This window comes from Lissotriton vulgaris, chromosome 2_1 (assembly GCF_964263255.1).
Source record: "Lissotriton vulgaris chromosome 2_1, aLisVul1.2, whole genome shotgun sequence".
Lineage (NCBI taxonomy): Eukaryota > Metazoa > Chordata > Amphibia > Caudata > Salamandridae > Lissotriton > Lissotriton vulgaris.
Window position 1 is genome coordinate 393,549,434 of NC_141687.1, and position 24,353 is coordinate 393,573,786.

A 24,353-nucleotide genomic window follows, 5' to 3' on the forward strand; every position below is an offset into this window, starting at 1 on the left:
CAGGGCTAGACTTAACTAGCGCATCCTGCAAAGAGAATGCCTTCCTGTATGCAATAGCTGGTTTGTTAGGCATGTGCTCGCCAATAACTGGATCTAATTTGATAAGATTCCAGTATTGGTTGATAATCTTTCTGAGCGCCCCGTGCTGACTATTGTAGGTCCAGATAAGCCTGATAGGGGGCTCTGTGTTGGCAACAGTGTTTTTCTGCACTTTCCTGTGGGTCAGTGCTTGAGTGCGTGACAATGCATTGGCTTTTCTAATGGCTGTATCTATTAGCTGCTCGCTGTACCCGCGTGCAAGAATCTTTCTTTGCTAGCAGCCTGTGCGCTTTTGCAGTGGGAGTCCGTGCTACACACCCTACGGATTCTAAGCATCTCCCCGTAGGGGATGCTTCTGATCAAATGTGGGGGGTGATGACTTCCCGCATGCAAGATGGTATTGCCCGATGTGGGCTTTCTATACAGCTTAGTTTCAAGCCTGCCCTGGCTGACCTCTAATGTAACATCAAGAAAGTGTGCCACCTGCTGGCTGATGTGAGACGTGAAAGACAAATTAAATGAGTTGGAATTTAAGGTTTCAATGAAATTGACTGCCTCTTCACGTGTCCCACGCCAAAACATAAGGATATCATCGATATACCTGTACCATCTGATGATATGATGGGTACAGGTGTCATGGTGAATGCCTCTGAGGACCTGTCTCTCCCAGTACCCCATGTGGAGACATGCGTAACTGGGAGAGAAACAGGCCCCCATGGCAACACCCCTGACTTGTTGGTAATATCGATTTAGGAACATGAAGTAGTTATGGTGCAGACAGAAACTGATCATAGTTAGCAACATTTTGTTGTGCTCAACCAACTCTATGGGTCGCCTGCCCAGAAAGAACTCCACAGCTCTAAGTCCATCCGCATGCACTATACTCGTGTCAATCGTATGAGCATGGTATGATGGAATATATATATATATATATATATATATATATATATATATATATATATATATATATATATATAAAGACTATGCATGTGCTGTTGCTTGAGAGACTTTTTGTCTACTTACACAGGGCCTAGAAACCACCTATTGATTACCATTGGTTGGCTTTGCCATCACTCATTCCTTGCTTCTCGTGGTTCAGGGAGTGCCAGCTTCACTTTCTCTTTGTGCGTTAGACCCTACAGTGCAGCATGACCCTAGTACTGCTTCCCATGCGCAGGGCCCTTCCACTGCTCGCCGCTTTCAGAGGTACTTTTCTATGCACCTTCTTCCCCCCTTCCGCATTGTGTTTGCCACACCCCTGATCTGCCGGGCCTTTTTGGCGCCGACTTCATGTCCCATTTTAAAAATATTGGTGCATACATGCGCATTTTAATTTCTTGTTGTTCAAGTTGGCGGACAAGTTGCAATTGTCGACTGTTCCTGAAAAGGTTTTTTTGTGATGGCAGAGAATAATCCCATACTAAGAAACCAGGTCAGTTCCACTCGTGGTCAGCGCTGGCTGCTATTCTATCAGCCATGCTACATAAGCAGTCACGCTACTGCACGATGAAAGGCTACAAGACAATGACAAATTCGATAGCTCTTGCATAGGTGAGACTTACTGTTTTTTCCAGTGCTTGTTTTGAACACGCTAAAGAGTGGAATAATAACGGATAATGCTAGCCCTTACATAATCATTACATTGGAACTAAATTGGTTCAGTGGAACAGGCCATGCATGCTATCGTAGGAAAAAAAGATCATAGGACATTTCCACTGCTTTAACCGCTTAAATGAAGAGAAAAATCTAAATTACTATTCTTAAATAGGATTTCCAGTTGAAGGGAAACGACCCACTGTGATATTTAACAAAGCTTGACTTTATGCATTTTATGCATATTTGAAGCATTAAATCATATCAAATCCTTTTAAAATACAAAAAATGTGACGGGACAGGGGTGCATCAAACGCAATGTATTGCTTTGAGGGAGGTATGCAAGCAGCATGTTTCTGGGTTGGGGTAATTGTGCACCTGCTCCTTTCAACCGTGCGGTTGGCAGGACAGACGTTTGGTCTTTATTGCCCATGTCAGACTTTGAAACATCATGGTGTTCAAAGGGTCTTGGGGATTTTTTTTTTTTATTTAATACAATTTCAAATAGCGCAAACATTACCAAAAGGTGTCGGAGAGCTTTACAATAGAATGAAGCAATTTAAATAAGATAGCACATGTTCCAATTCGAAGCTGCATTTGATGGGACCTGTTGCATAAAAAAGGTCGGGGAAAGGTAAGTTCATGGTATTTAAGTTGGCTAGATCACAGTAAAATATTTCATAACAGTACGTGTATATTGTGTGTTGCAAAAATAAACCTGGCCAACGTAATGAGCAGGCTGCGTGCAAGAACGGAGAAGCCTTGAAACTGCGAGCTCATTTCCCAACCTTCGACAAACATTATAAATCTGTTTCCGAGCATCCTTCCAAGGGCGTGGGTTGTGAACTGGAACACAGAATCAGGGGAGAGGGTGCCCGACTTGAAAACACGACTGAAACCAGTTCCATGGACGCTTCTCTCTCATGGAATGCGGTCTCAAGGCAACCCAGGAATATTTGTGGAGTACCACTGTCTTTATATCTCTTTATAGACACTTTATAAAATAGTCCTCTTTGTTTCACCCTCGGCCTCTCCTTTTCGAATGCTGCGTTGGAGATTCAAAGCAGCAGGACAGCTCAACGAGTTGCAAACTCCACTGTCCAATCATGTCCTGATCTCCAAGAAACCAGCTCGAGGCCCGAGATCGGCGATTTATTCATTCTGTCATTCTTCCGATGGCGGGACGGATTACTGCTTACTTGGGTAACCTGGTCATCAGAGGGTATCCGTTATTCATCGCGCATTCTTCCCTCTGCTTCCACTTCTAGTAAGAAGGACTGTGATGCACACAGTTCCAGAGTCGAGACGTTTAGACACTGAAGGAGGACCACGGTTTCCTTGATTTTTTTCTATCCAGAAAGAAATGATTAAGTTCGCAAACAAATGCGTCCCTCTTCTGTATCAATGGCCACCGCAGACAGACCATATCTTCACCAAATCCATAAGGCCGCTGACAACATTCATACAACCTGGGTTAGGGTCATTCTACTTCCTGTATTTCCCGCAGTCATTACCTTACAACGTTATGTTGATCAAATATGGAATTTTCTTTTTCACTAGTGTGCATGACGTGCGTTTATTTATATCACGATGAAGTAGTGTGCATTCACAAGCACAACCTACCCACATCCAATATGACTGGAAAGTGAATTATGCTTGCTTATGCCGACAACGCCATTATGTGATGGAAATGGAAAACAAAACTTTGTATTAATAGCAAATCTATGTGATTTTCACACTAAGGACAAGACCAATCTGTGTAGCTTGGAGTAAAATAGATGCGCTGCGCAATCAAATGGACAGGGATTATTTCGTTTTCCTTACGCATATTATTCTGATCCAGGAGTACCCTCCTGCACCCTACAGGGGACCCAGCCCCATTTCAGCAACCAAGAGTGGCGACTCCGCCTTTTGTAATCTATCTGCGTGGGAAAAAGACTGAGAATAGTTATTGAACGGACTGCTGCTGGGCGACACACTGAGTTTTCGCTGCCACTTGTAACGCACACACCTGATTTTTTACTCTGTTCACTGGAAGAAGAGGTCAAGGATTACATGGACCTGGATCTGCCAACTTCAGTCTACACCTCAATTTGACTGCTTACTCACACAAGCTAAAGATTAATAGAAAACTATTAGTAGTCGACCTTTGTATGTTCAGTTTATAAGGCAGCTAGGTGTATCAGTTTGTGTGCTGCCTGTGTGTTGAGTGGAGCTGCATGCGTTTCTGCATTTGTGTCCAAATCTTACTGTGCTGGTCTGATGGCACTGGGAGCTTTGTTAGGCAGGTCTACAGGTCACATATTTGTGTTTGATAGATCCATGCCAACATGTGCCTATTGGTTTATCAGTGCTTGTTTATTTCCGTGTCACGACTATACACTCCAAAAAAAGCAAACCATTTTTAAAGAGAATAATGTTGACTCACCAAGATGCTTACTTCAGGACTACAGAATTTGGAAAGGGAAAAGTTGCTTACCTGTATTAACACTAGTAACTTGGGATTCTTGAGGGCTCTAAAGCTGTACATCATATGGCTATGTAGCAGCTGGGCTGCGTTTTGTTTACTGGAATAAAGGGGGTCAGTCCATAGGTGGGGGTCAGGGGGATTCATGAAGACATGGACTCGAAACCCACAATGTCCCAACACCTTAAACACTAACTTCTGCTCGTATTTCTTTCCTAATGAGGCCGAGAGTAGAAGCATCTTAGTATCATGTTTGAAATTCAAACTCTTAAAGGGAGAAAACGAAGCACTGCATTTGAATTTATGACTGTCTTGAGCTATAGGATAGATAAGCAAGCTTCTCCTTCTGCAGTAATAACACACAACAAGACAGAGACCTCCTAGACCTACTTCTGATTGCACCGGTCAACCTGGTCCTGGCCAACTGGAAGGAGACCGCTAAGACATCATAGATGCTGGTTTAACTGGGTGACATACCTCAGAGGCGCAGATAGCACTGCCCTGCAAAACTCACAGTGGAAACTCCCATCTAGGGAGATGTGGAAGCCACTGGATATTTTCCTTGAATCATATGACCCACCCTGATTTCACCAGGGCTCCCTTACGGGTAGCAGCACACCCACATGCTACACCACTCAGACTAGGCTCAGAGCGAAGCATCACTTCTTGCACCCTATCTCGCTCTTCTTCTATTCTCTTACTACACTATTCTATCTCCAACTAACCCCTGATGGACAACACAGAGGGCTCCAGATGGACACGCTCAAGAAAGCACCACGCAATGTTTGTAACACCAACCAAGTTCCCAAGTAAAGATTGCAAAACCATGTAACGTCCACCTAGGACTTTTAATGACAAAATGAATGTACCTGTTCTGTGAAATACTAAAAAAAAAGCTGCTCTCTTGCCAAGTGTAGCACTTTTCTGGCTTGTTCTCTCCAGCGTTGAGGTATTGCCACTGCCCTAGGTGAACGTCCTCTCACTGACCTCAAACAACCAGGAAATCTGGTGGTACATGTTCCCTTCTGATGCTGCCTTGCATTTCTTCTCCACTCTCTTGGTGATAACCCTGGTTTTCACTGTATCCTAAAGTTTTCTGTTGCACACCTGGTAATACTTTTTAGCATGAGAAGAAACTGAACAGAGCCCTCTTTCTTTGAGAGCATCTTCACCGTAAAATCCTCTTTGTGATGGTCAGCCAGGCTTTGGATAACCATATGGTTTGCTGTAGTATCCACTGGTGGGCAAGGTGTTATTGCAAAGGGTTCTAATGAGGAGTCTTCCTTGGGGTCCATGCTATAGCCATGTCAGTGGTAATTTCCATCATCTGAAGGGATGGGCTCTTCAAATAGTTCTGGAAGCTCTAAACCATGGTGGTGTCGGAGTCTGTGTATAGTGAATGTGCTTGCGAGGGGGCAGGCTAGGGTCTCCAGACCTAGAACTCTTTAGTTCTGTGAAAGATCAGTATTCCTCAGATTCAGCCTCTTCAAACATGAGCCTTTTTTTCTTTTGGTGTACTTTTCCTTCTAGCGTCTCCTGTGAGGGAAGGGCAAGTGTCTTCTGTGACAGGATCAATATAAATCATTCTCCATCTAATATTAGGATTGACTTGTTTCTGTACGGAGTAGGCTCGCTAGGGGTTGAAGCTCGTATAAAGGCAGATTTTGAAGCAAACTTTGATGTTGACCTCGGTTCTGAAGCCAGTATCTCAAATCTGGGTGCTGACAGGGGTTCTTGGCTTCGAGGCTTGACTGGCTGGTGTGGACACCTTTCTGGAGGCAAGATGCGTTTTCAAGGCCGAGCAGTCTTGAGCAAAGTGGATGTTGCTGGCTAACAAGGCATTTAGAGGTCATCTCAGGGCTTGAGGCTCAGCTCTCTCTATTCCTATCCTTGCCTGGGTGTTGAGACACCTGTCAAAGTCGAACCCTAGAAGGAAGATCATCGGATGCTGTGGAAAGTTTTGGTGCAGTGTGTCTTTGGTGAGTCCTTCCCTGGGGTTCCCTGGTTGCTATCCAAAGTTTCAGTCTTTTAACGACACATATTCTAAACTCCATGTGGCCTCCTGGGTTACTGGATGGGCTTCCACGTATTCTGTCAGAGTAAGTACAATTACCATCTTCAACACCTTGCTCAGTCAATGACTCAGGAGAGCTTTGATGCTTTATCTTGCAGTGTGCCCACCACAGTTACCTCCTATAATGGATGGCCTTCTCATATATACAGGTCTTGCAGGTTGAACAGTTAGATTCTTCATGGCTCCTTGGAAAATTAAGATTGCAGACCCTATCCTGCTGTGAGCACAGGAACCCGCTGTTGCATTTAGAGTGGAACCAGACAGGTGCATTCTCCATACCTCAATCCCTTCACAATTCATTCTCTTATAACCTGCCCTCGAACTCTTCTGGTCCAGGTTGATTCTGAAGCAACTGGCAGTGAAACAGGGCTTTTGTGTCTTGAGTGAGGCAATTCTAGTCCTTGGATGCAAACAATTGGCTTCTGTAGTGCAACAGTGTCAGTGATGAAAAAAGGCATTGCCGAGTGCCATTACAAACAACAACTATATAGGGTGCAATCATTGTCCTGGTGCAATGTGGTCCATCTGGAGTAGTGCTTAGCCTCAGTCTGCAGACTCTTTGGAGGTCGAGGTGACTGGCCTTAGTGTGTCAACAGCATGACTGGGCCCTAGGCGTCAAGCTGGTCTTTGGTCCCGAGTACTTTAGGGCTAGGTGCTTTGCTGCCTCCTGCTCATCATCAATGGCTTTGGAGGACACCATCTCTGGGCTCTCACCACCCTGGTCAGCTAGAATGCCAGAATGGCCTGCTTTCTCTACCCAGGTGTTGAACAGATCTTCTTGCTCGAAGAGGTCAGGAGTTTCGAAAGAGGCGTATCATTGCATTTTATGAAGAACGCAACTCAAATCTCATTGGTGTTGGAGGGTTGTGTTGCAGCATAAGGCTCGGCAAGAGTCACAGGGGGCTCTGTCATGTTCCGGTGAAAGACACAAATTGCATACATTTTGGAGATCAGATCTGGGGCACTTGGCATTGTGCCTATGGCAACATTGGTAAAGGATTCTGCTCCACAAGACCCTCACAGTCATCCCATGGAACACGACTTGAAAAACACTGACTTCTTGTCGAACAAGTTACTTACCTTTGGTAACGGTATATCTTTAAGTGACATTTATTAGTTATGGATTCATCACCTTAGAATTACCCCCAGACGTCATACTGGATCCGGAGAATTTTTTTCGTCAGCAGTACCTCTGCATGTCGGTAGGTAGCTTCTGTCGACTTCGCTTTCGTTGTTGGCGTCATGGTTGCCAGAATGACGTTGCAGTATCTAGTTAGACGCCACAGCTGCCCGCGGACGTCAGTTCTTTACATGACATTCCATGCCAGAAGCACAGAGCCATGCAGGAAACTGACCACTGGTCCACAAAAACTAGGGCCCTGAAAGGGAGTCCCTTACCCTAGAAGTCAGTTCGCAGAACGGGGAGGATGGGTGGGGCGGTGAGGAATCCATAATTAATATAGGTCTCTTACAGATAGATCGTTACCGAAGGAAAATAACTTGCTTATCTGAAAGGGACTCCAAGATAAAGTTACAGACTTCAGGAGGAAGGTCGAAAGCTGTCAACTGCAGCCGCTCCACGCAAGGAGGTGGAAGCTTGACAGGATCAGGTGGCGGACCGTCCCCAGCTGCTGCGACAGAAGATCCTCCCGAAGGGGCAGTCTGATCGGAGGATCGATGGCTATGTGCAGAAGCTCGGGTTACCAGACTCTTCATGCCCAGTTTGGGGCCACAAGAATGACTTGGGCCCGGACGTGCTTGATCTTCTTCAGCACTCTGGGCATAAGTGGTATAAGCGGAAAGGCGTATAGAAGACCGCAACTCCTATTGCGACAAAAAGCGTCACCTAGCGAGTGCCGCCTTGGAAATTCCAAAGCACAGAACTGCAAACATTGCGCGTTCTCTTTGGTGGCGAATAGATCTAACCAAGGCTGTCCCCACTGCTGAAAGAGGCTTTGCACCACCTATGAGTGATCCATCATGCACCGGCGGCTCAGTTAGTCTTCCTTGGCGTTCAGGGACATGCCCAGATGTTCCAGCCACTTCCAGAGACGAAGTGCCTCCTGACATAAGGTCCACGACCCCACCCGCCCTGTTTGTTGCAATACAACATGGCGGTGGTGTTGTCTGTGAACACCTGCACTACTCTCTCTTTGACAGAAGGAATGAATGCCTTCAGTGCAAGACTGATCGACCGAAGCTCCAAAAGGATTATGTGGAGCCCAGACTCCGCCGGAGACCAGAGGCTTTTGATCTCTGCCTCTCCCATGTGTCCGCCCCACCCAGAAGTGATGCATCTGTCACCACTGTGAATTCTGACAGGGTAAGGGAGAGGGAGCTGCAGTTGATCCAATCCTGGTTCGTTATCCACCACTGCACAAGGTGGGAGACGACAGCCTCGGGCGAGCCTGCCTTCAACAGCGAGTCGTTGAGATAGGGAAATACTGGAACCCCTGATCTGCGCAGATGAGCTGCGACCATCACCTTCGTGAACACCCGAGGGGCGCTGGTTAGGCCAAAGGGGAGCAAGTCAACTGAAAGTGCTCGTGGCCTACCGTGAACCGTAGTTAACGCCAGTGGGCCGGCTGGACGGGGATGTGAAAATAAGTGCCGTGCAAGTCCAAGGCTACCATCCAGTCTCCAGGGTCGAGGGCAGACAGGACCTGAGCCAATGTCAACATTTTGAACTGCTCCTTCCGGAGGAAGCGGTTGATGTTCCTCAAATCCAAGATAGGAAGCAGGCCCTTGTCGTTCTTGGGCACCAGAAAGTAGTGGGAATAACCACCAAGACCTACTTCTGGGGCAGGAACTCGCTCGATGGCCAAGAGAGGCGTAACTTCCTGGTGGAGAAGGGCCAAGTGATCCTCCGACATGCAATGGAATTGAGGTGGCATAGAAGAAGGAAGAAGGGGTAGTCTCGAAGGGGAGGGAGTAGCCCCTTCTGACTTTCTGGAAAACCTACCTGATCGATGTGATGTTGAGCCAGTGGTGTAGGTGATGACGAGTCCTGCCGCCCACTGGCGAATGGTTGCCCTGAAACATCGGAGAAGGAGGGCCTGGAGGCTGCTGCAGAAGGGGCGTGGGAGGACTGTTGTCTAGCCCACATCGTATGGCGAACTTTGCTGCGTCTCACCCTTCAGCAACTGCATGGGAGAACACAGCCCGGGCCTCCTCCGGGCACTGTGGCAGCACCTGCGCGACTGTGTCCCACAGAATAGGAGTAACGGCCCAAGAGACATGCAGTGTTCACCAACTGCAGGCCTAAGCTGGAGGAAGAAAACATTTTCTTTCCAAGATGGTCCATCTTCTTGGATTCCCTATCCGGTGGAGCGGTAGGGAAAGCGCCCTTGGAAGTTGAGGATTGGACCACCAAGCTCTCGAGGGTGGGGTGTTGGGAGATGAAAATGGGGTCGCCCAGAGGTGGGCGGTGGTGTCAGGCAATCATCCTATCCACAGGAGCCCCTGTGTTGGGATTGGACCAAGTGCCCAAAAGGATGTCCTTGAGGGCCTCATTGAACGGCAGCAGGGGCTCCGAAGAGGCCGCTGCTGGTTGGAGCACCTTGGTCAGGAGGTTAGTCCTGACCGCCATCATAGGAAGCTCAAGGTTTAAGGCCTCAGACGCCCTACACAGCACCACTGCGTATGATGCACCTTCCTCTGTAGCCACGGTAGGGAGGGGAACAGCATACCAAGGACTGGTGAGATGTCCAGACCACAGGCCTCACCCAACTGCTCTCTACAGTCTGGTTCTTCCAACTGGTCTGCCAGAGGGTCCACAGACCCCTCCTAGTCCTCCTCACCCTCCTCTGGTAGCCACTCAGGGCGATAGAGAACACCCCGGGAGAACAAAGGTACAAAAGTATCAGTCGATGTCGGTCCGGCTCCTTGTCCACATCAAGGGGGAAGCTGGGGTTGACGTCGGCTGGGGACACAACCGGCGTCAGAGGGGGCGCCAATGGGTTCGTTTAAGGTCTACCGGCATCGATCCGGATCCAGGCCTGGACCCCAAGGGGCCCTGCGGCACCAGAGCCAAAGCCGCTGGCATCGAATTCCTAGAACCCACAGCCGAGTTTGCGGGGCCAGAAGGCACACGACTGAGTCCGGCTGCCCAAAGATAGAGTGGAGGGCTTCATAAAAGCTACGAAGTTGGGAGGGGTCGCCCCGGCTGCTGGAAAAGGAGGGAGGCTCGGAGCCAACCCAACAGGCTCTGTGGGCGGAGCCGTGCAACTACCCTCCATAACCCGCGTTGTGTCGGCCATCGGACAGGGAGAACGCGAGAGAGACGATGCATCTTCACCTTCTTTTTGTGCTTCGACTTACCCCAGATGAAGACTTCAACGAGGAGTGGTGGTGATGACTCCGCGACCGGTCCGGCAACCTCCCTCTCGAGCGGTGCGGAGCAGACTGCCGGGCCTCCAGAAGCTTTCGGGACCGCTCCCGCAAAGACTTTGGGGCCATGGCCCCGCAGTCGAAGCACAACTTCGGGTTGTTGTCGAGCTCCAGACACCATAGGCACATGAGATGGGGGTCCGTCACAGACATTAGCTTGTGGCAGGAGCCACAAGGCTTAAAGCAGGTCCGCTGAGATGACATTCCTGTGCACCAGGAGTTGTGACAACTTGAAAAGATGTCGACAAAAAGTCACAAAAATAGTCAAAAACTGACTTGAGGTACCGGTCTCTCCAGGTCTGCACTGGCTGGTCCAGAAAAAGAAAGAACTGACATCAGCGCGCCGTGGCGGAATCTAAGTGGATACCGCAACGTCATTCCAGCGACCACGATGCCAACGACGAACGAGGAGTCGACCGACGCCACCTACTGATGCGCAGGAGTACTGCTGAAGAAATAATTCTCTGGATCCAGTCTTACGCCTGGTGGTAATTCTAAGGTGAGGAATACATATAACTAATAGTCTCTTTCAGATAGTGCCAATTGTTGGTTGGGGTGTCCAGTTGCGATATGTTGAAAGCAGAGTGCCGAAAGTGGCCTCTCAACATTAGTGAAGAGTCTTATAAAAGGGTTCAGGATATATAGGAATTATTTTCTACATTGGGGTTGGAAAAAGTAGAAAGCTGATCCTGAAAGTATTTGGCGAAGAACACGTTGGCCCTGGAACTCAAACGTCCACCCCTATGTTGCAAGAAAACAATCAGAGTCTTAGTTCTGGTACATTGTGGACTAGGTGGGAGTCAAAATATGTTTTGTGAATCCACACTGTAGAAAAACAAGTTGCAAACATCAAGTCTAACATAGGCATAGGATGTCTACAAACCTACCTTTATAGCAGTCTATAACTAGGTGCAGCTGGTTTCAAATCACAGACACAGTGTAGTTTATGGGATCACACCATGTGTTCCAGAGAGGGAACCTGGGACTATAATTATTTTCTGCAAAAATTGAATATATTTTTTTTTATTGCAGCTTCCCAACCTCACCCCTCACACACTGATTTATTTTCAATTTATACACATTAGCCAACTACCAGAAACTCTTGTATTCATTAAGCAAAGGAACAGGCTGAGGTAAGGCGCGAGGGAGCAAATAACACAGGGAAGTTGACTGATGAGATGCTTGGAAGGGGAACATAGACCGTAACATCTGAAAGAACTAAGAAGCCAAGGAGAAATGTGAGAAAGGACCAAGTCCTTTTGATTTATATTTCTAATTTGTTTGCTTTATAAACATTAAGGAAATACAGAAATTGAAAAATAACGCCTGCTGGTCTAATTTCAATCCTATGTCTGAGCTCGAAGTCTTTAATATCATCACTAAATAAAAGTCTACCTCGTACACCAAAGACCCCTTCCCCTCTAAACTATTTCTTAACCTTAACCACATCATTACTCCATGTTGGACTAAAATCATTAACACCACTTTTGGCACAGGGTGCGTCCATGAATCTCCCTCCAACTCGGGCAAATCCCTCCCATTCTTAAAAACTTTAATGCTGACCCTAATGATCCAAGCACCCTTCGTCCCATCTCCAACCTCTCACTTGTAGCTAAAACCTTGGAGAAATGTGCTTTACTTTAACTCGACAACCACATCGGCAAATACAACCTACTTGACTCCTTTCAATCTGGTTTCAGGAAAGGCTATAGTACAGAAACCACCATGCTGAACATTGCTGATGACATTCACCACTCCCTAGATAATGGAGAGGCTTGCCTTCTTATCCTTCTTATCTCTCAGCAGTATTCGATACAGTCAATCACTCATCCTTACTGGAATCTCTCAAAGTCCGCGCTGGCCTTAATGGAACGGTCCTTAATTGGTTCACTTCCTACCTCCAGCACCGAACTCAACAAATAAAAATCAACTCCTGTCTCTCTAATCCTACCCCTGTCTCCCTGGGAGTCCCTCAAAATCAAATCACATTCTGATGGAATTCATCTAAACAACACTCAGAGCAAGAGTCAATCCTTATTTTACTCCAACCATCTTAAACTGAACCCGAACAAAATGGAAATTATTATTTTCTCCCCCAAAAGCAACCGTCTCCCCATCCAAGGCTGAATCTCGGACCTCAATTGTCCGCTCACCCTATCTAACGTGGCCAAATCCCTTGATTTCATTCTGGATAAAAATCTTGCACTCAAAGACCATATAAATAACACCGCCAAAGGAGCATTATTCACTCTGACACCTCAAGAAAATCAAATCCTTCATCCCTCAAGACGACTTCAAATGGGTTGTCCAATCGCTAGTCCTCTCTAAATTGGACTACAGAACCGCTATTCTTACTGGAACCCCTAAAGCCCACCTGTCCCCCCTTAGAGCAGTGCTTAACTTGGCTGCTAAGCTCATTACCGACTACAAACGTTATGACCACATTTTGCCTGCCCTCAAATCACTTAATTGGCTCGCCATTGAAGGAAGATGCATCTACAAGACTGCCTGCATCACCCACAAAGCCGTTCATTCTCATCTGCGACTTACTTAACAAACAAGCTCAAAAAAGCGGTCTGTTCCAGACTGACGAGTGGCTCCTCGGCTCTCCTACTTGTTTCCCCGTTACTAAAAAAGAAATCCACCCAGACCCGCTCCTTCTCTGGTAATGCTCCAAGCATATGGAATGCATTTATTGTATGACCTGAATCGTTTACCTCCATCTTATCTTTGAAATGTATATTATACTCACTTTTCTGCCTTCTCCAGACTGAGATTTGTCATTTAACTTTAGTTAATTCTGTCCAGAACTGGTTCTGTTATTTTTTGCCTGCTCCTGTAAAGCGCTCTGATAACTCTGGGTCTAGATAGCGCTATATAAAACCTTACAAATAAATAAAGACAACTAAATAACTGTAGGGAATGCCATCAACTATAAATAAGGCTCCCTGTTTTCCGCTTTTACTGATTTTTACAGATAAATACAGACAGAAAACCATGTTTTTCTTGTCTGTATGTATTTTTAAATGTGGATAAAAATGTAAATTGGGTGCTTGTTGAGTAATTCTTAATACACTTTGCCATGACTGCCAGGCCAATAAATGAGTGGATTGATAGGTAAGGGGATTAAAAAAGAAAGACATTTTAGTAAAGAGGCTTAAACAGCAGTAGATACGCACAAGGCGGAGACTGAAATGAGCATATTTTCATCTAAGTGCATTGATTTACCTTCTGGGGGTGTTCATATCACTGAAGCCTAGCAGGCATTCAAGCATGACGCCATATTTTTTGGTTAAATAAATCTGGAAATATACCAGTTTCAGCTTTACTTTTCTCACAAAACCCATAATAAATATGGATAAATACAGATAAAGTTGACAAAAAATAAATATGGATTCCTATGGAAATGACAAAAAAATAAATACCATGAAACCGAGAGCCCTAATCATAAATTGAGAAACATTTATATACACTTCACACTATTTTGGGCAGTTTTCGTACGTTAACCCTGCAGTTATTACATTAATTTCTGTAGAAGATTCTAAGTGTTTCAACTGATGTTCACAGTATATGAATATTTGGTATCTATACAATTAAAACAACAATAGCGTATATTTTGCTGCCTGCCAACCCCACCATGCCCCAAACGTTTCTTCACTTCTTTGTCGAAGAATCAAATGTGCTGCGGTGTAATCCCTCTGTAGGACTGTGATTGCTTTTAAAGAGTGTTACTTGTAGACGCATGCCGCCCACTCCTTTCTGCGGAGAGGAGTGTCCATATGCTACCTGACTTCTCTCCTACTTATCTCTGCTGAGTGGAGATATACTGCTGAGTAGCAAGTGAGTTTCCAGTCTTCTCACCACTCAAATATGTATTTGCTCACATATCCTTCTCCAACGATTGATATTTACCCACAGCCATCCGCGTATCCCATTATTTCCCATTCCCAATTGTAAGTTGCCCCATCTCTTCACATATGAATATGATCTGATACCCCATTTCAACATCCGATTTAATAGAACAGCAAAGAAAATGAGGACGCCATGTTGGCCTCTTTGAGCTTACCTTTGGATGCATACCAGTCTAAAGTAGTACTGGAAAAGTAAACCCTAAAGATTTAATATCGGTAATATGCTGAATAACTTGGGACACTTACTGATCTCATTAACGCAGTCCATGACCAGCTGCTGCTCCTTCTCTTCATAAGTGATGGTTTCAGTCTTGAGGTGGCAAGCCTGCAAAGGATGGTAAATAGATCTATATAGGAATTTGTAGCAGTCCCGTTAAGACTTAGTAGTGCAAACAGTTAAAATGTAAGATATAAAACGAAATGCATGAGCTGCTTAAATTAAACAACTGGTGTTAAGTTGTGTGAGTGAGGGCAATTTAAGGATACTCTGGTGTGGGGCATTATCTATGAAAATGATTTTCCAAACTAAAGCTATACATTCCATATCAATGAAGAGAGCATGATTAAAAAATTCCTTAATAAACTTTGATCAAGGAGGACTTTGTCATTTTTCATAGGTTGCATAGTAGGCCAGAAGTAGCCATCAAATACAAAAATATTCTCAGAATGCCTAACGTCCGCAGACTCATGTAACGTTGCTCCTGTGAATGGGCCCTTATAGTTTTCCTTCATACACTTCCTGCTCTCCAGCACCACTGGACCCAAAGGGAAGGATCATCTCGACCAGCACAATGAGCATGTTCAGAATAGTACGAGATGGCCAGTAAATACCTATCAAAGACCAGTAGACAATGAAACTACTATTACACTACTGGTGTATGTAAATAACTCCCTGCTTCACTGTATGCGGTCATTTCAGGAATCCCTAGTTTTTAAGAGGATTCACTGAAGTAGAACATTTGCAAGATTATGAAATGAGAAATGGGCACCTTTGTGCCTTCCGTGACATTTAGGTTTAGGCAACATAGCCTCCAGTGTGTGCAAACAGCCAGGTCTGCCTGCATGGACAGCTCATCCACTTGGGCGCAGCCCAACGTCTATTTCCTTGCGCTACTAAAAGTTACTCCAAAAGCAGAGCAGCACTGCTTTAGCAGCAACGTTCATATGACCATGAGACCAACAGAAGCTAAAACACAAACTGAACAGGTCAATAGAGTAACAATGCCAAGTTCATCCCATCAAGCAGGCACGTTTCGGGAGGTGGGGACCTTCATCACACTAACAATAGTGTTAATAGTGCAGGGTCTAATCAGGCTCTACTGTAAATTGCACTGAACATGCCATGCAGCACCTCATATGTTACGGAAAATGCTACCAGCAGGAGTCGAAGAACCAAGGGGGAAGTTGTGATGCCAGCTGAAGGCAAGCATTAAAAAAAAATTGTTAAATGCTATATATGCAAGTGTATTTGTGCATGCATGTGAGTTTAGTGGAGTGCATTCACCCTTCATATAGCACTGACCCTGACATAATAGTGGCAATTCTTAACAAATTGGGAGCGACCATAGCATGGATCCTGCCTATCCCTGGTATTATGCTGTAACAGACTGAATACACATAAATCCGGACATCCTGTGGGTGTCTGTAGCATGATGGCGCACACCTGTGGTAAAAGACTGGCATAATGGTGATGATTCGTGGCATATGGTGGGAATCTATGGCCTAATGATGTTCCTCCTGTTATATGCCGACCCCAGAAAACTGTGGAAAATTGCAGGCATACGGTTGACCTTCATGGCACAATGGTGCCTAATCATGATATAATGCTAACACTGGAATAATGGCAGCAGTTCACAGCCTCTTTTGGACATTCAAGGTACGACATATGCACAGGTGGTATAAAGCTGAACCTTGCACGAGTATTAATTCTTGGCATATTGTGGGCATCCATGGTATGAGATGGCAACAGACAGGCATGAAAGGTAGAATTAATCATGTTCGACAAGTCAGGTCTTAACTGAATAGACCAAATTATGTTCAAGCCCCAAATGTATTTACTAAAAAGACATTACTAACTTTCAGTTATACTATTTCTGGTGAATACTCTATTTCACCACAGATTCCTCACCATTAGCATATATATCCCCATGCACCAAATTGTATCTGGAAGATTTTTCAGCATCATCCATGTGAAGCTCTGTTCTGCCCCAGAAGTGATGGCTGGAGCAGCACATAAATGCCACACAAGCGTGTTGACATTAATTCTTTCTGGACACCTTACGCACCTTTGGACGAGGAGTTCGCAAACAAATTACTTGTGCCAGTGTGAGCATCCTGAATGTATCCTTTCGCAGACTGAGCTGGCGAAGATCTAAAATACCTCTAAGGCCTCCACCATATTCAGCACTAGGAAATAATGGGTGTAACACCTAGTTCCAATCTCCTAAACGGGGAGAGTCTAAGGTCTCCTTCCTCCAAGACAGCCTGAACTTCTTGCAGAAAAGGTACACATTTCCATAAAATATCAAGCTGGTGTTTGGAAACAAAATGATTGGATATCAAAATATATATTTGATTGATAACTATTATTAGTAATAACAAGTTTGATGTCCGAACCTGTAACGTTTCTGTAACCAGAGCAACAGCACTGCTATATGAGATTTTAAAATCAGTCTTACACTGCAGTGTACAGCATGGGATTAAGATTGGAGTAAACATTTGTAACCCTGCTCATTAAAAGAAGATACTCAATTATAACATATGATTATGTTATGTTTACAGTTTTTAGACTTTTTTTAAGGGAAATGATGGTAATACACCCTTAGACCACAATTAAAATATTTATTTAGCACCCTTTCAGAATCCAATTCCTTTTTTTAGCAAATCTATGTGAAAATTGGGCTGCATAATGGATTATTTTGTTAATCTGGTCTATGTAACTTTATTCTGGACCAAGGAATACTTCCCCTCCAAAGCAGTAAAGAACGAGAGAAACTGTGGAGGGGAAATTAAGGTCCAAAGTGAAATATCCTGAAAAACAGAAGCTTCCACTCCAATTATTGTGTTGGTTGTCCTCTAAAGATTATCAAGGTACACCAGAAATGAAGAGACCTGCCCTCAGTAGTGGCTCAAGAGTATGTATAAACAAAAATGTAACCTTCCTCCTTCTGGAATTTGTTTCTGGGGTACAAATATCTGCACTGGGGCTAGCAGCTTTCAAAAGGGTCGGGCCAACATTGCTACCGAGGTATAGAATTCCACAGTCTCCACATGTAGTGATCTTAAATCCCATTTCCGGATTCTGGAACACCAATAGTAAAAAAATATTTGATCAAAGTCCTGAGCAAACACAAACTTTGTCCCATCAAAGGTCCTGCTCTTCTCATTTCTACATGCTGAGAGCACATTGTTTTGGTACTTTTCCAGCGTGCATTATGCACCAGATTATAAAGAAATATGTGGGCGTAGGAAAAAGATTATTATTTGAAATGCACTACTCAAACACACTTAACAATAAGGCTCAAAGGTTAACGACTTTATATGATACAGTAAGCCTTAATAGGAACTGGCATAAAAAACATAGAATACCAGACAGACACACATTCCGTCTGTAAATGGCACGAAGATAACATTCTTGAAGCGCAGGTCTGTAGAGCAATCCTAACAGAATAAAGAAGACAAACCACTGGAATCAAGCCAAGTTAAGAGTTGCTTTTGAATAACCACAGTGGAACACATTCTTCCACTGAGCCACGTTAACTTCAAGACAGCAAGTTAAACCACACGCATGTGTTCCATTAATTCCTACCAGTTTTTTGTAGCCCACATCACCATCCTGAGTTATATGCGCAGGAAGCACCTGCCTTAAGTTTATGATATCCTCACAAAATCATCAATGTCCTCATTCTCTAAAACGTTATGCAGAGTTACAGGGAGTCAAAATGATTTACTTAGTTGTGCATGCTATAAAAATCATTTCATTAGAAGCTACACCAAGGGGAGCAAAATGTCGAGGGAAAAATTAGCAGGAAAAGGACACATCTGACAATTATATGGAATGTCAGATTCTTGGTAGGTATGAATATTATGAGTTCTTTAAGTTTTGCGTCTAAGTATTGTATAACCAATACTGAAGAGTTTGTTTAACTGGGAGAAGGTGAAAGGTCTGCAGTAACAAAGCCCCGAAAAGCTGTGGCACACAAACGTTGAACAGAAAAAAAGATGTGTTCTTAACTTTATTCAAGAACATTGTCATAAAAGAATTTCTCAATTAAACAGTTTTAAAAAAAGTAGTATTTAGAATTTAATTTTGCCGAAAAAGATTTATTTTTACGGGTTGAGGTGGGGTTTGGATTATAATTAGGGTAAGTGTTGTAGTTAGTGCTTGCACTAAATATTATGACTAGGGTATTAGGGTAAGAGACGGGATTAATGCTGGAATAACTGATGAGGGTAAAGTAAATTTGGCCTAGGTTGGCAAAAAATTACGTATCACTAGAAGTTTGTAATTTATATAAAACATATTAGCCAGGACTTGTTGCTCCTTTTTACTTCATTTCTGAATGCAAATCTTTATGGGATTGTACGATCGTCGGAAAACACACACATGGACATCACAATTGCTGTTTAATGAATGTAGTACATTCAGCATTCTGACAAGGATGACTACAGTCCTGAAGACTCAAGTGGATTTTAAAAGATAAAACGCTGCACTAGCCGGAATGCTTTACTAGTATGGGCAGCTCATCATACGTTTGTGTATATTTTTAACAGTACTTGGATTCACAAATATATTTGCCCACAGGCATTTGTCGTGGTCGACCCATCACTGCTGCTTCTCCAAGCTTCCTTCTTGAAGCCTCTTTCTCACAATATCATTTATAGATGGCCTTGGTGCGGTTGGAATGCAGTACTAGATTTCTATAGCGTAAAGACTTAGATTGTGCTACCCCCTTATTGTGGAATGTGGACCACTGCAACTGTGAACTGATGCACAAGGAGATCAGTGTACCCACCCAAAGAACATACGGTGCTGGTTACAGAAATTACCAAGTTCACTTTTAATATCTAATCGAATACGCGTTCTGAAAAACCCCAAATCTTTTGTTTTTATTGGCTACATTTGTAGATGTACTTTTCATCACCGCGGCATCATCCAAAAAAGGCAACAATCCTATATCGAGGAGGAGGGGGAGATGTACCTGTGATCGGAGTGTGAAGTTCTCATCCTCCAGGTCCCGGAGTTTGCTCTGCAGGTTGTCCAGCTGCAAGAGCCCCTGAGACACGTTAAAGGAATCGTTGGAGCGGAGTGGTGTAGAGCAGCTGGAGTCGGTTTCACTTTCTTCCGAGGCAATGGAGACAACACGAAGTAGGTCGTCCTTCTTTGAAAGCTCGTGCTGCAGTTGGTTGACCTGAATGCAGAAGCACAACCAACAGAAAAGTACGAATCACTTCAATTGCATCTGACAGCCTTTCAAAAAAATACCTTACATAAAAATGAAAAAAAACGGAGACCGTTGGTGAACCCAAGTATGATGAAAGCATAACTGGCAAAGTAAGAGGGCATGATATCCCAACCATGCCATCGGCGAGCACGATATCTGAAGATCAGATCTGCCGGATTCAAATTAATACCAGAATTGGTACTATATCAGCACAGGAGGTATCGTGGACACTATGAAACACACCCCTTACACTATTGGCTATTAAAAAAGACATCTGGGTGGAGGAGGCAAAAACATGCAGAGGAAAAACAAACCAACACTAGCCTCAGAAAAAAATACAAGAGGGCTCTGGAACGTCTTGAAATTGTATTATTTTCTTGTTTCCATATGAGAAACACTCACTTGGTCCAGGGCCTGAGCCAACTGCTCTTCCAAGGACTCATTTTGCTCAGCAAGAGAGTGGTTTCGCTTCAGAAGAGCCTGTCCGATTCGAGCAGCTAGTTCAAGATCTCGGTCTCTCTGTTGATAGAGAAAAACAGTGTTAGCTGTCGGAAAAGTCCCTAGCGCTAACACGGCAAAGATGGTATGGATCCTGCATGCATCAAAAGACAGGTCCCTCTGAGCCTATGAAAGTTAGCTATTTTTAACGGGAATGGATAAAGAGAACAATATTAACATAACTGGACCCTTATTTTTTGCTTAGGAGGAACTAGAAAAACTAAACACGTCACTGGGTGAACCCGGCAAATTGCAGGACATCTGCTTCAGACACACCTGGTCAAATCAACCCATATATCTGCCTCTAAAAAACGGATTCAAGACTCTTGTTGAGGACACAAGAGAAAAATAAGGTAACTGATTGACAATTGGATGCGTAGAGGAATCTGGATTTATTACACAGAAGAGTGAATTGATTTAGAAAGGGACATAGAGCACTTCAATAATTAACACTTGTAAAAGACCCCAGCTAACATCACACAAACATAAATAATAAGCATTATGATACTGATCACTATAAGCACCGATTGGCACTGGATGGTTGCTGTGCCTAAACTTAACTGATCATTTACAGAAACTTGGAAATGAAAACTCAATAGACAACATATGTAATAGCCTTGAAATAGTGGTAGTGGCACAGTGTTCACGTACAAACAAAGGGCAAGTAATCAACAGTGCAACAGTTGAATAACACACCAGAGGAACATTTTAAATTACAAGAGTTTCAGATAATTGTAAAGAGGAACAATTGAGAATTGACAGAACTGACCAAGTGGAAGCTGTATTGTGTCCGTTTTACTGTCTGTTTTCTGTCTTTGGTATTGTGCCTGTTTTCCTGTCTTTTGCCTCTGCATTTTTGTCTCTCTCGGTTTGTCCTGTTATTTTGTGTCCGTTTCCCTTTCCTGCCACTGCTGCCACTGGTGCCCCCGCAGCCCCTCCCCCCTACTGCTTTCCCGCTCCCACCTCCCAGCTGCACTTCCCTCCCCCTTCCCTATTTAAAGGCGGCTGCACCAAATGCAAGCCAGTCTGCGCCCGTCCGCGACCAGCGCAAGGGACCCTGGTTCTCCAACCACACACCAATACGACTCCGCTGCCCTCCTCGCACTCAACCCTGGAAGGAAGACCAACTGCCAGCTGTCCACACTGAACACCACCCACGGCCATTCCTCCTGCCGCCACTGCCACCAAACCTTCAGCACCCTCCACATCATCACAGCCGCCGCCCCCATGCCGGACACCAACACCACGAAGCCCTGAAGTGCAACCTCCTTAATGTGCCGTCCCTGCATAGACATGCCGTAGAGATCTGGGACCTCCTCAACACCCTCTCGCCGGATGTCGCCTTCTTCATGGAAACCTGGACCAATGCCTCCACCACCCAGACATCCCCGCCGCCATTTCCAACGGCTTAACTGCCGAGGAGGAGGACTTGCCATCCTACACAAGAGCTCCCTCCGACTCTCCACCTTGACCACAAGCGACTCCTCTGCCACCACCGAACACCTTCACTTCCAGATCCTGACCAGCCTTAGAACCACTCTTAGCTGAAGCCATGCCTACAGTCCCCCCGGCCCCGGCCTTCATTCACTACTACTACTATTGCCGACCTAGTCGCTCCCATGTCATTGACTCCATGGTCTACATACTCATCGGAGACCTGAACTTCCACCTCGACAACCTCAGCGACCCCAACGCCACCGCCCTCCTGGACAACTTCACTAATATCGGACTGAAGCAGCTCATCATCACCCCTACCCACAAGGCAGGACACACCCTCAACCCCATCTTCGCAAGTGGGAACAACATCCGTTGCAGCCACATCACGCAGCCCCTCTGGACGGATCACCACTGCGTACACTTCTCTTTCAACACCGCTTCCAAACCCACTGCTCGCCCTCCGCAAAGGAACTGGAGCAAGGTCACAGAGGAGCTCTCAATTCTACCCTCAGCGCGCCGCCTCAACCGACGCCGACTCTGCAGCCAAGGAACTACACCACTGGCTCACCAACTGCGCAGACAAGCTCGCACCCCACCGCACTACTGACAAGACAACGTCCCCTGAAGGCCATCTGGTTAACCACCAACCTCCAAAAAGAAGAAGCCAGACGCACCTGCAGACGTCTCTTAAAATGATGGAGAAACAGCAAAACCCTAGAAGACCTGACCACCTACAAGAACGCCATGACAGACTGCCACCAACGCGTAGGATCCACAAAGAAGACCTTCATCCAGAACAAAATCCTCACCAACTCCAGCAACTCAAAGGAACTCTTCAACATCATCCAAAAATTCACTAAGCCCCACAGCAAAGCCACAGATGTCACTCCATCCCAAGACCACTACAACAAGCTCAGCTCCTACTTCCACCTGACAATGAAACAATCAAAGCCCTCTACGACACCTTCAGCGAGCAGTCTCCAGAAACCACCATTCCCTCCAGCAACGAAAGCCGGCCCATCATCACCGCCTGAACCTCGGTTACCACCGAACATACCACCACTACCATGAAGAGCCCCCACGGACGCCTGGCCTCCGCACATCTTCCACAGAGCCGCCACCGCCATTACGCCCCACCTATGATGCATCGTCTACGCCACCTTCCCAGATGACTGAAAACGTGCAGAAGTCAAACCCCTCCTCAAGAAACCCTCTGCAGAACCAACGAACCTGAAGAACTACTGACCCATCTCTCTCCTTCCCTTCACAGCCAATGTCACTGAGAAGATCTTCAGCGCCCAGCTGACAAACTTCATCAAAGACAACTCCATCCTCGACCACTCCCAATACGGATTCCGCAGCAATCACAGCACCAAGACCGGCCTCCTCGCCGCCACAGACGACAACTGCACGCTCCTCGACCAAGGCCACACCACAGCTCTCATCCTACTCCACCTCCTTGCAGCCTTCAACACAGTCTCTCACCATACCCTCGCAGCCAGACTCCACGATGACAGCATACAGGGAACCGCCACGCTCCATTATTTCTCGCAGGCAGAACCCAAAGGATAAGACTCCTGCCTTTCCTCTCTGAGCCCACAGATATCAACTGCAGAGTACCACAAGGATCATCGCTCAGTACCAAGCTCTTCATCATCTACATGGCCTCCTCGCTGCCATTGTCAGACAGCATGGACTCAGCATTGTATACGAGGCCGACGACACCCAGCTCATCCTCTCCCTCACAAAGGACTCCAAAACCACCAGACTCGGCTTCCAAGAAAGAATAAAAGACATCGCAGCTTGGATGAGCAGCAGCTGTCTGAAACTCAACTCTGAGAAGACAGAAGTCCTAGTCCTCTGGCCCTCAACCCTCTATGTGGGAGAACTTCTGGTAGCCCTCCGCACGCCCCCCCACCTCCACGGACCACGCCCGAAACCTCGGCATCATACTCTACTCCTCCCTCACCATGACCATACAGATCAACGCTTTGCTTCCACCTGCTTCACCGCCCTCTGCATTCTCCTCCAGACCTTCAAGTGGATCCCCCTGAAGCCAGAAAGACCGTCACCCACACTATCATAACAAACAGACTGTACTACAGAAACGCCCTCTATGCTGGAATCAACAAATCCCTGCTACGCAAACTTCAGACCATCCAGAACACCGCAGCCAGACTCGTTCTCGGCATCCCACGGCATGAGAACATCACTTAACACCTGCGAGATCACCACTGGCTCCCAATCGAGAAGGGAGTAACTTTCAAGCTACTCACCCACGCTTACAAATCCCTCCACATCAGCGGACCCAAATACCTCAACAAAAGAGTCTCCTTCCACCCAAAAAGAACCTCCATGGCAAAAACCCCACGCATCTGCAATACCAGAGCACGCAGCAGAGCCTTCTCCTACATCGCAGCCAAAGCCTGGAACGAGCGTTCAGTCAGCATCAGACACTCCCCCACTCTGCACACCTTCAGGAAGAGCCTCAAGACCTGGCT

The 24,353-nt window shown here is 45.7% G+C and overlaps 1 protein-coding gene across 4 annotated transcripts in view; it reads right to left on the reverse strand.

The window, feature by feature from the left end:
- TRAK2 (trafficking kinesin protein 2) overlaps positions 1-24,353 on the reverse strand; it is an 845,826-nt gene that overhangs the window by 653,012 nt on the left and 168,461 nt on the right. For all 4 annotated transcript variants that reach the window (XM_086955254.1, XM_086955252.1, XM_086955251.1 and 1 more), the window contains 3 exons: positions 20,320-20,436; positions 19,675-19,884; positions 14,720-14,798 (listed from right to left, as the gene is read on the reverse strand). In XM_086955254.1, coding sequence (XP_086811380.1) covers positions 14,720-14,798; positions 19,675-19,884; positions 20,320-20,436 — 406 coding nt within the window. The remainder of the gene's footprint in view (positions 1-14,719; positions 14,799-19,674; positions 19,885-20,319; positions 20,437-24,353) is intronic.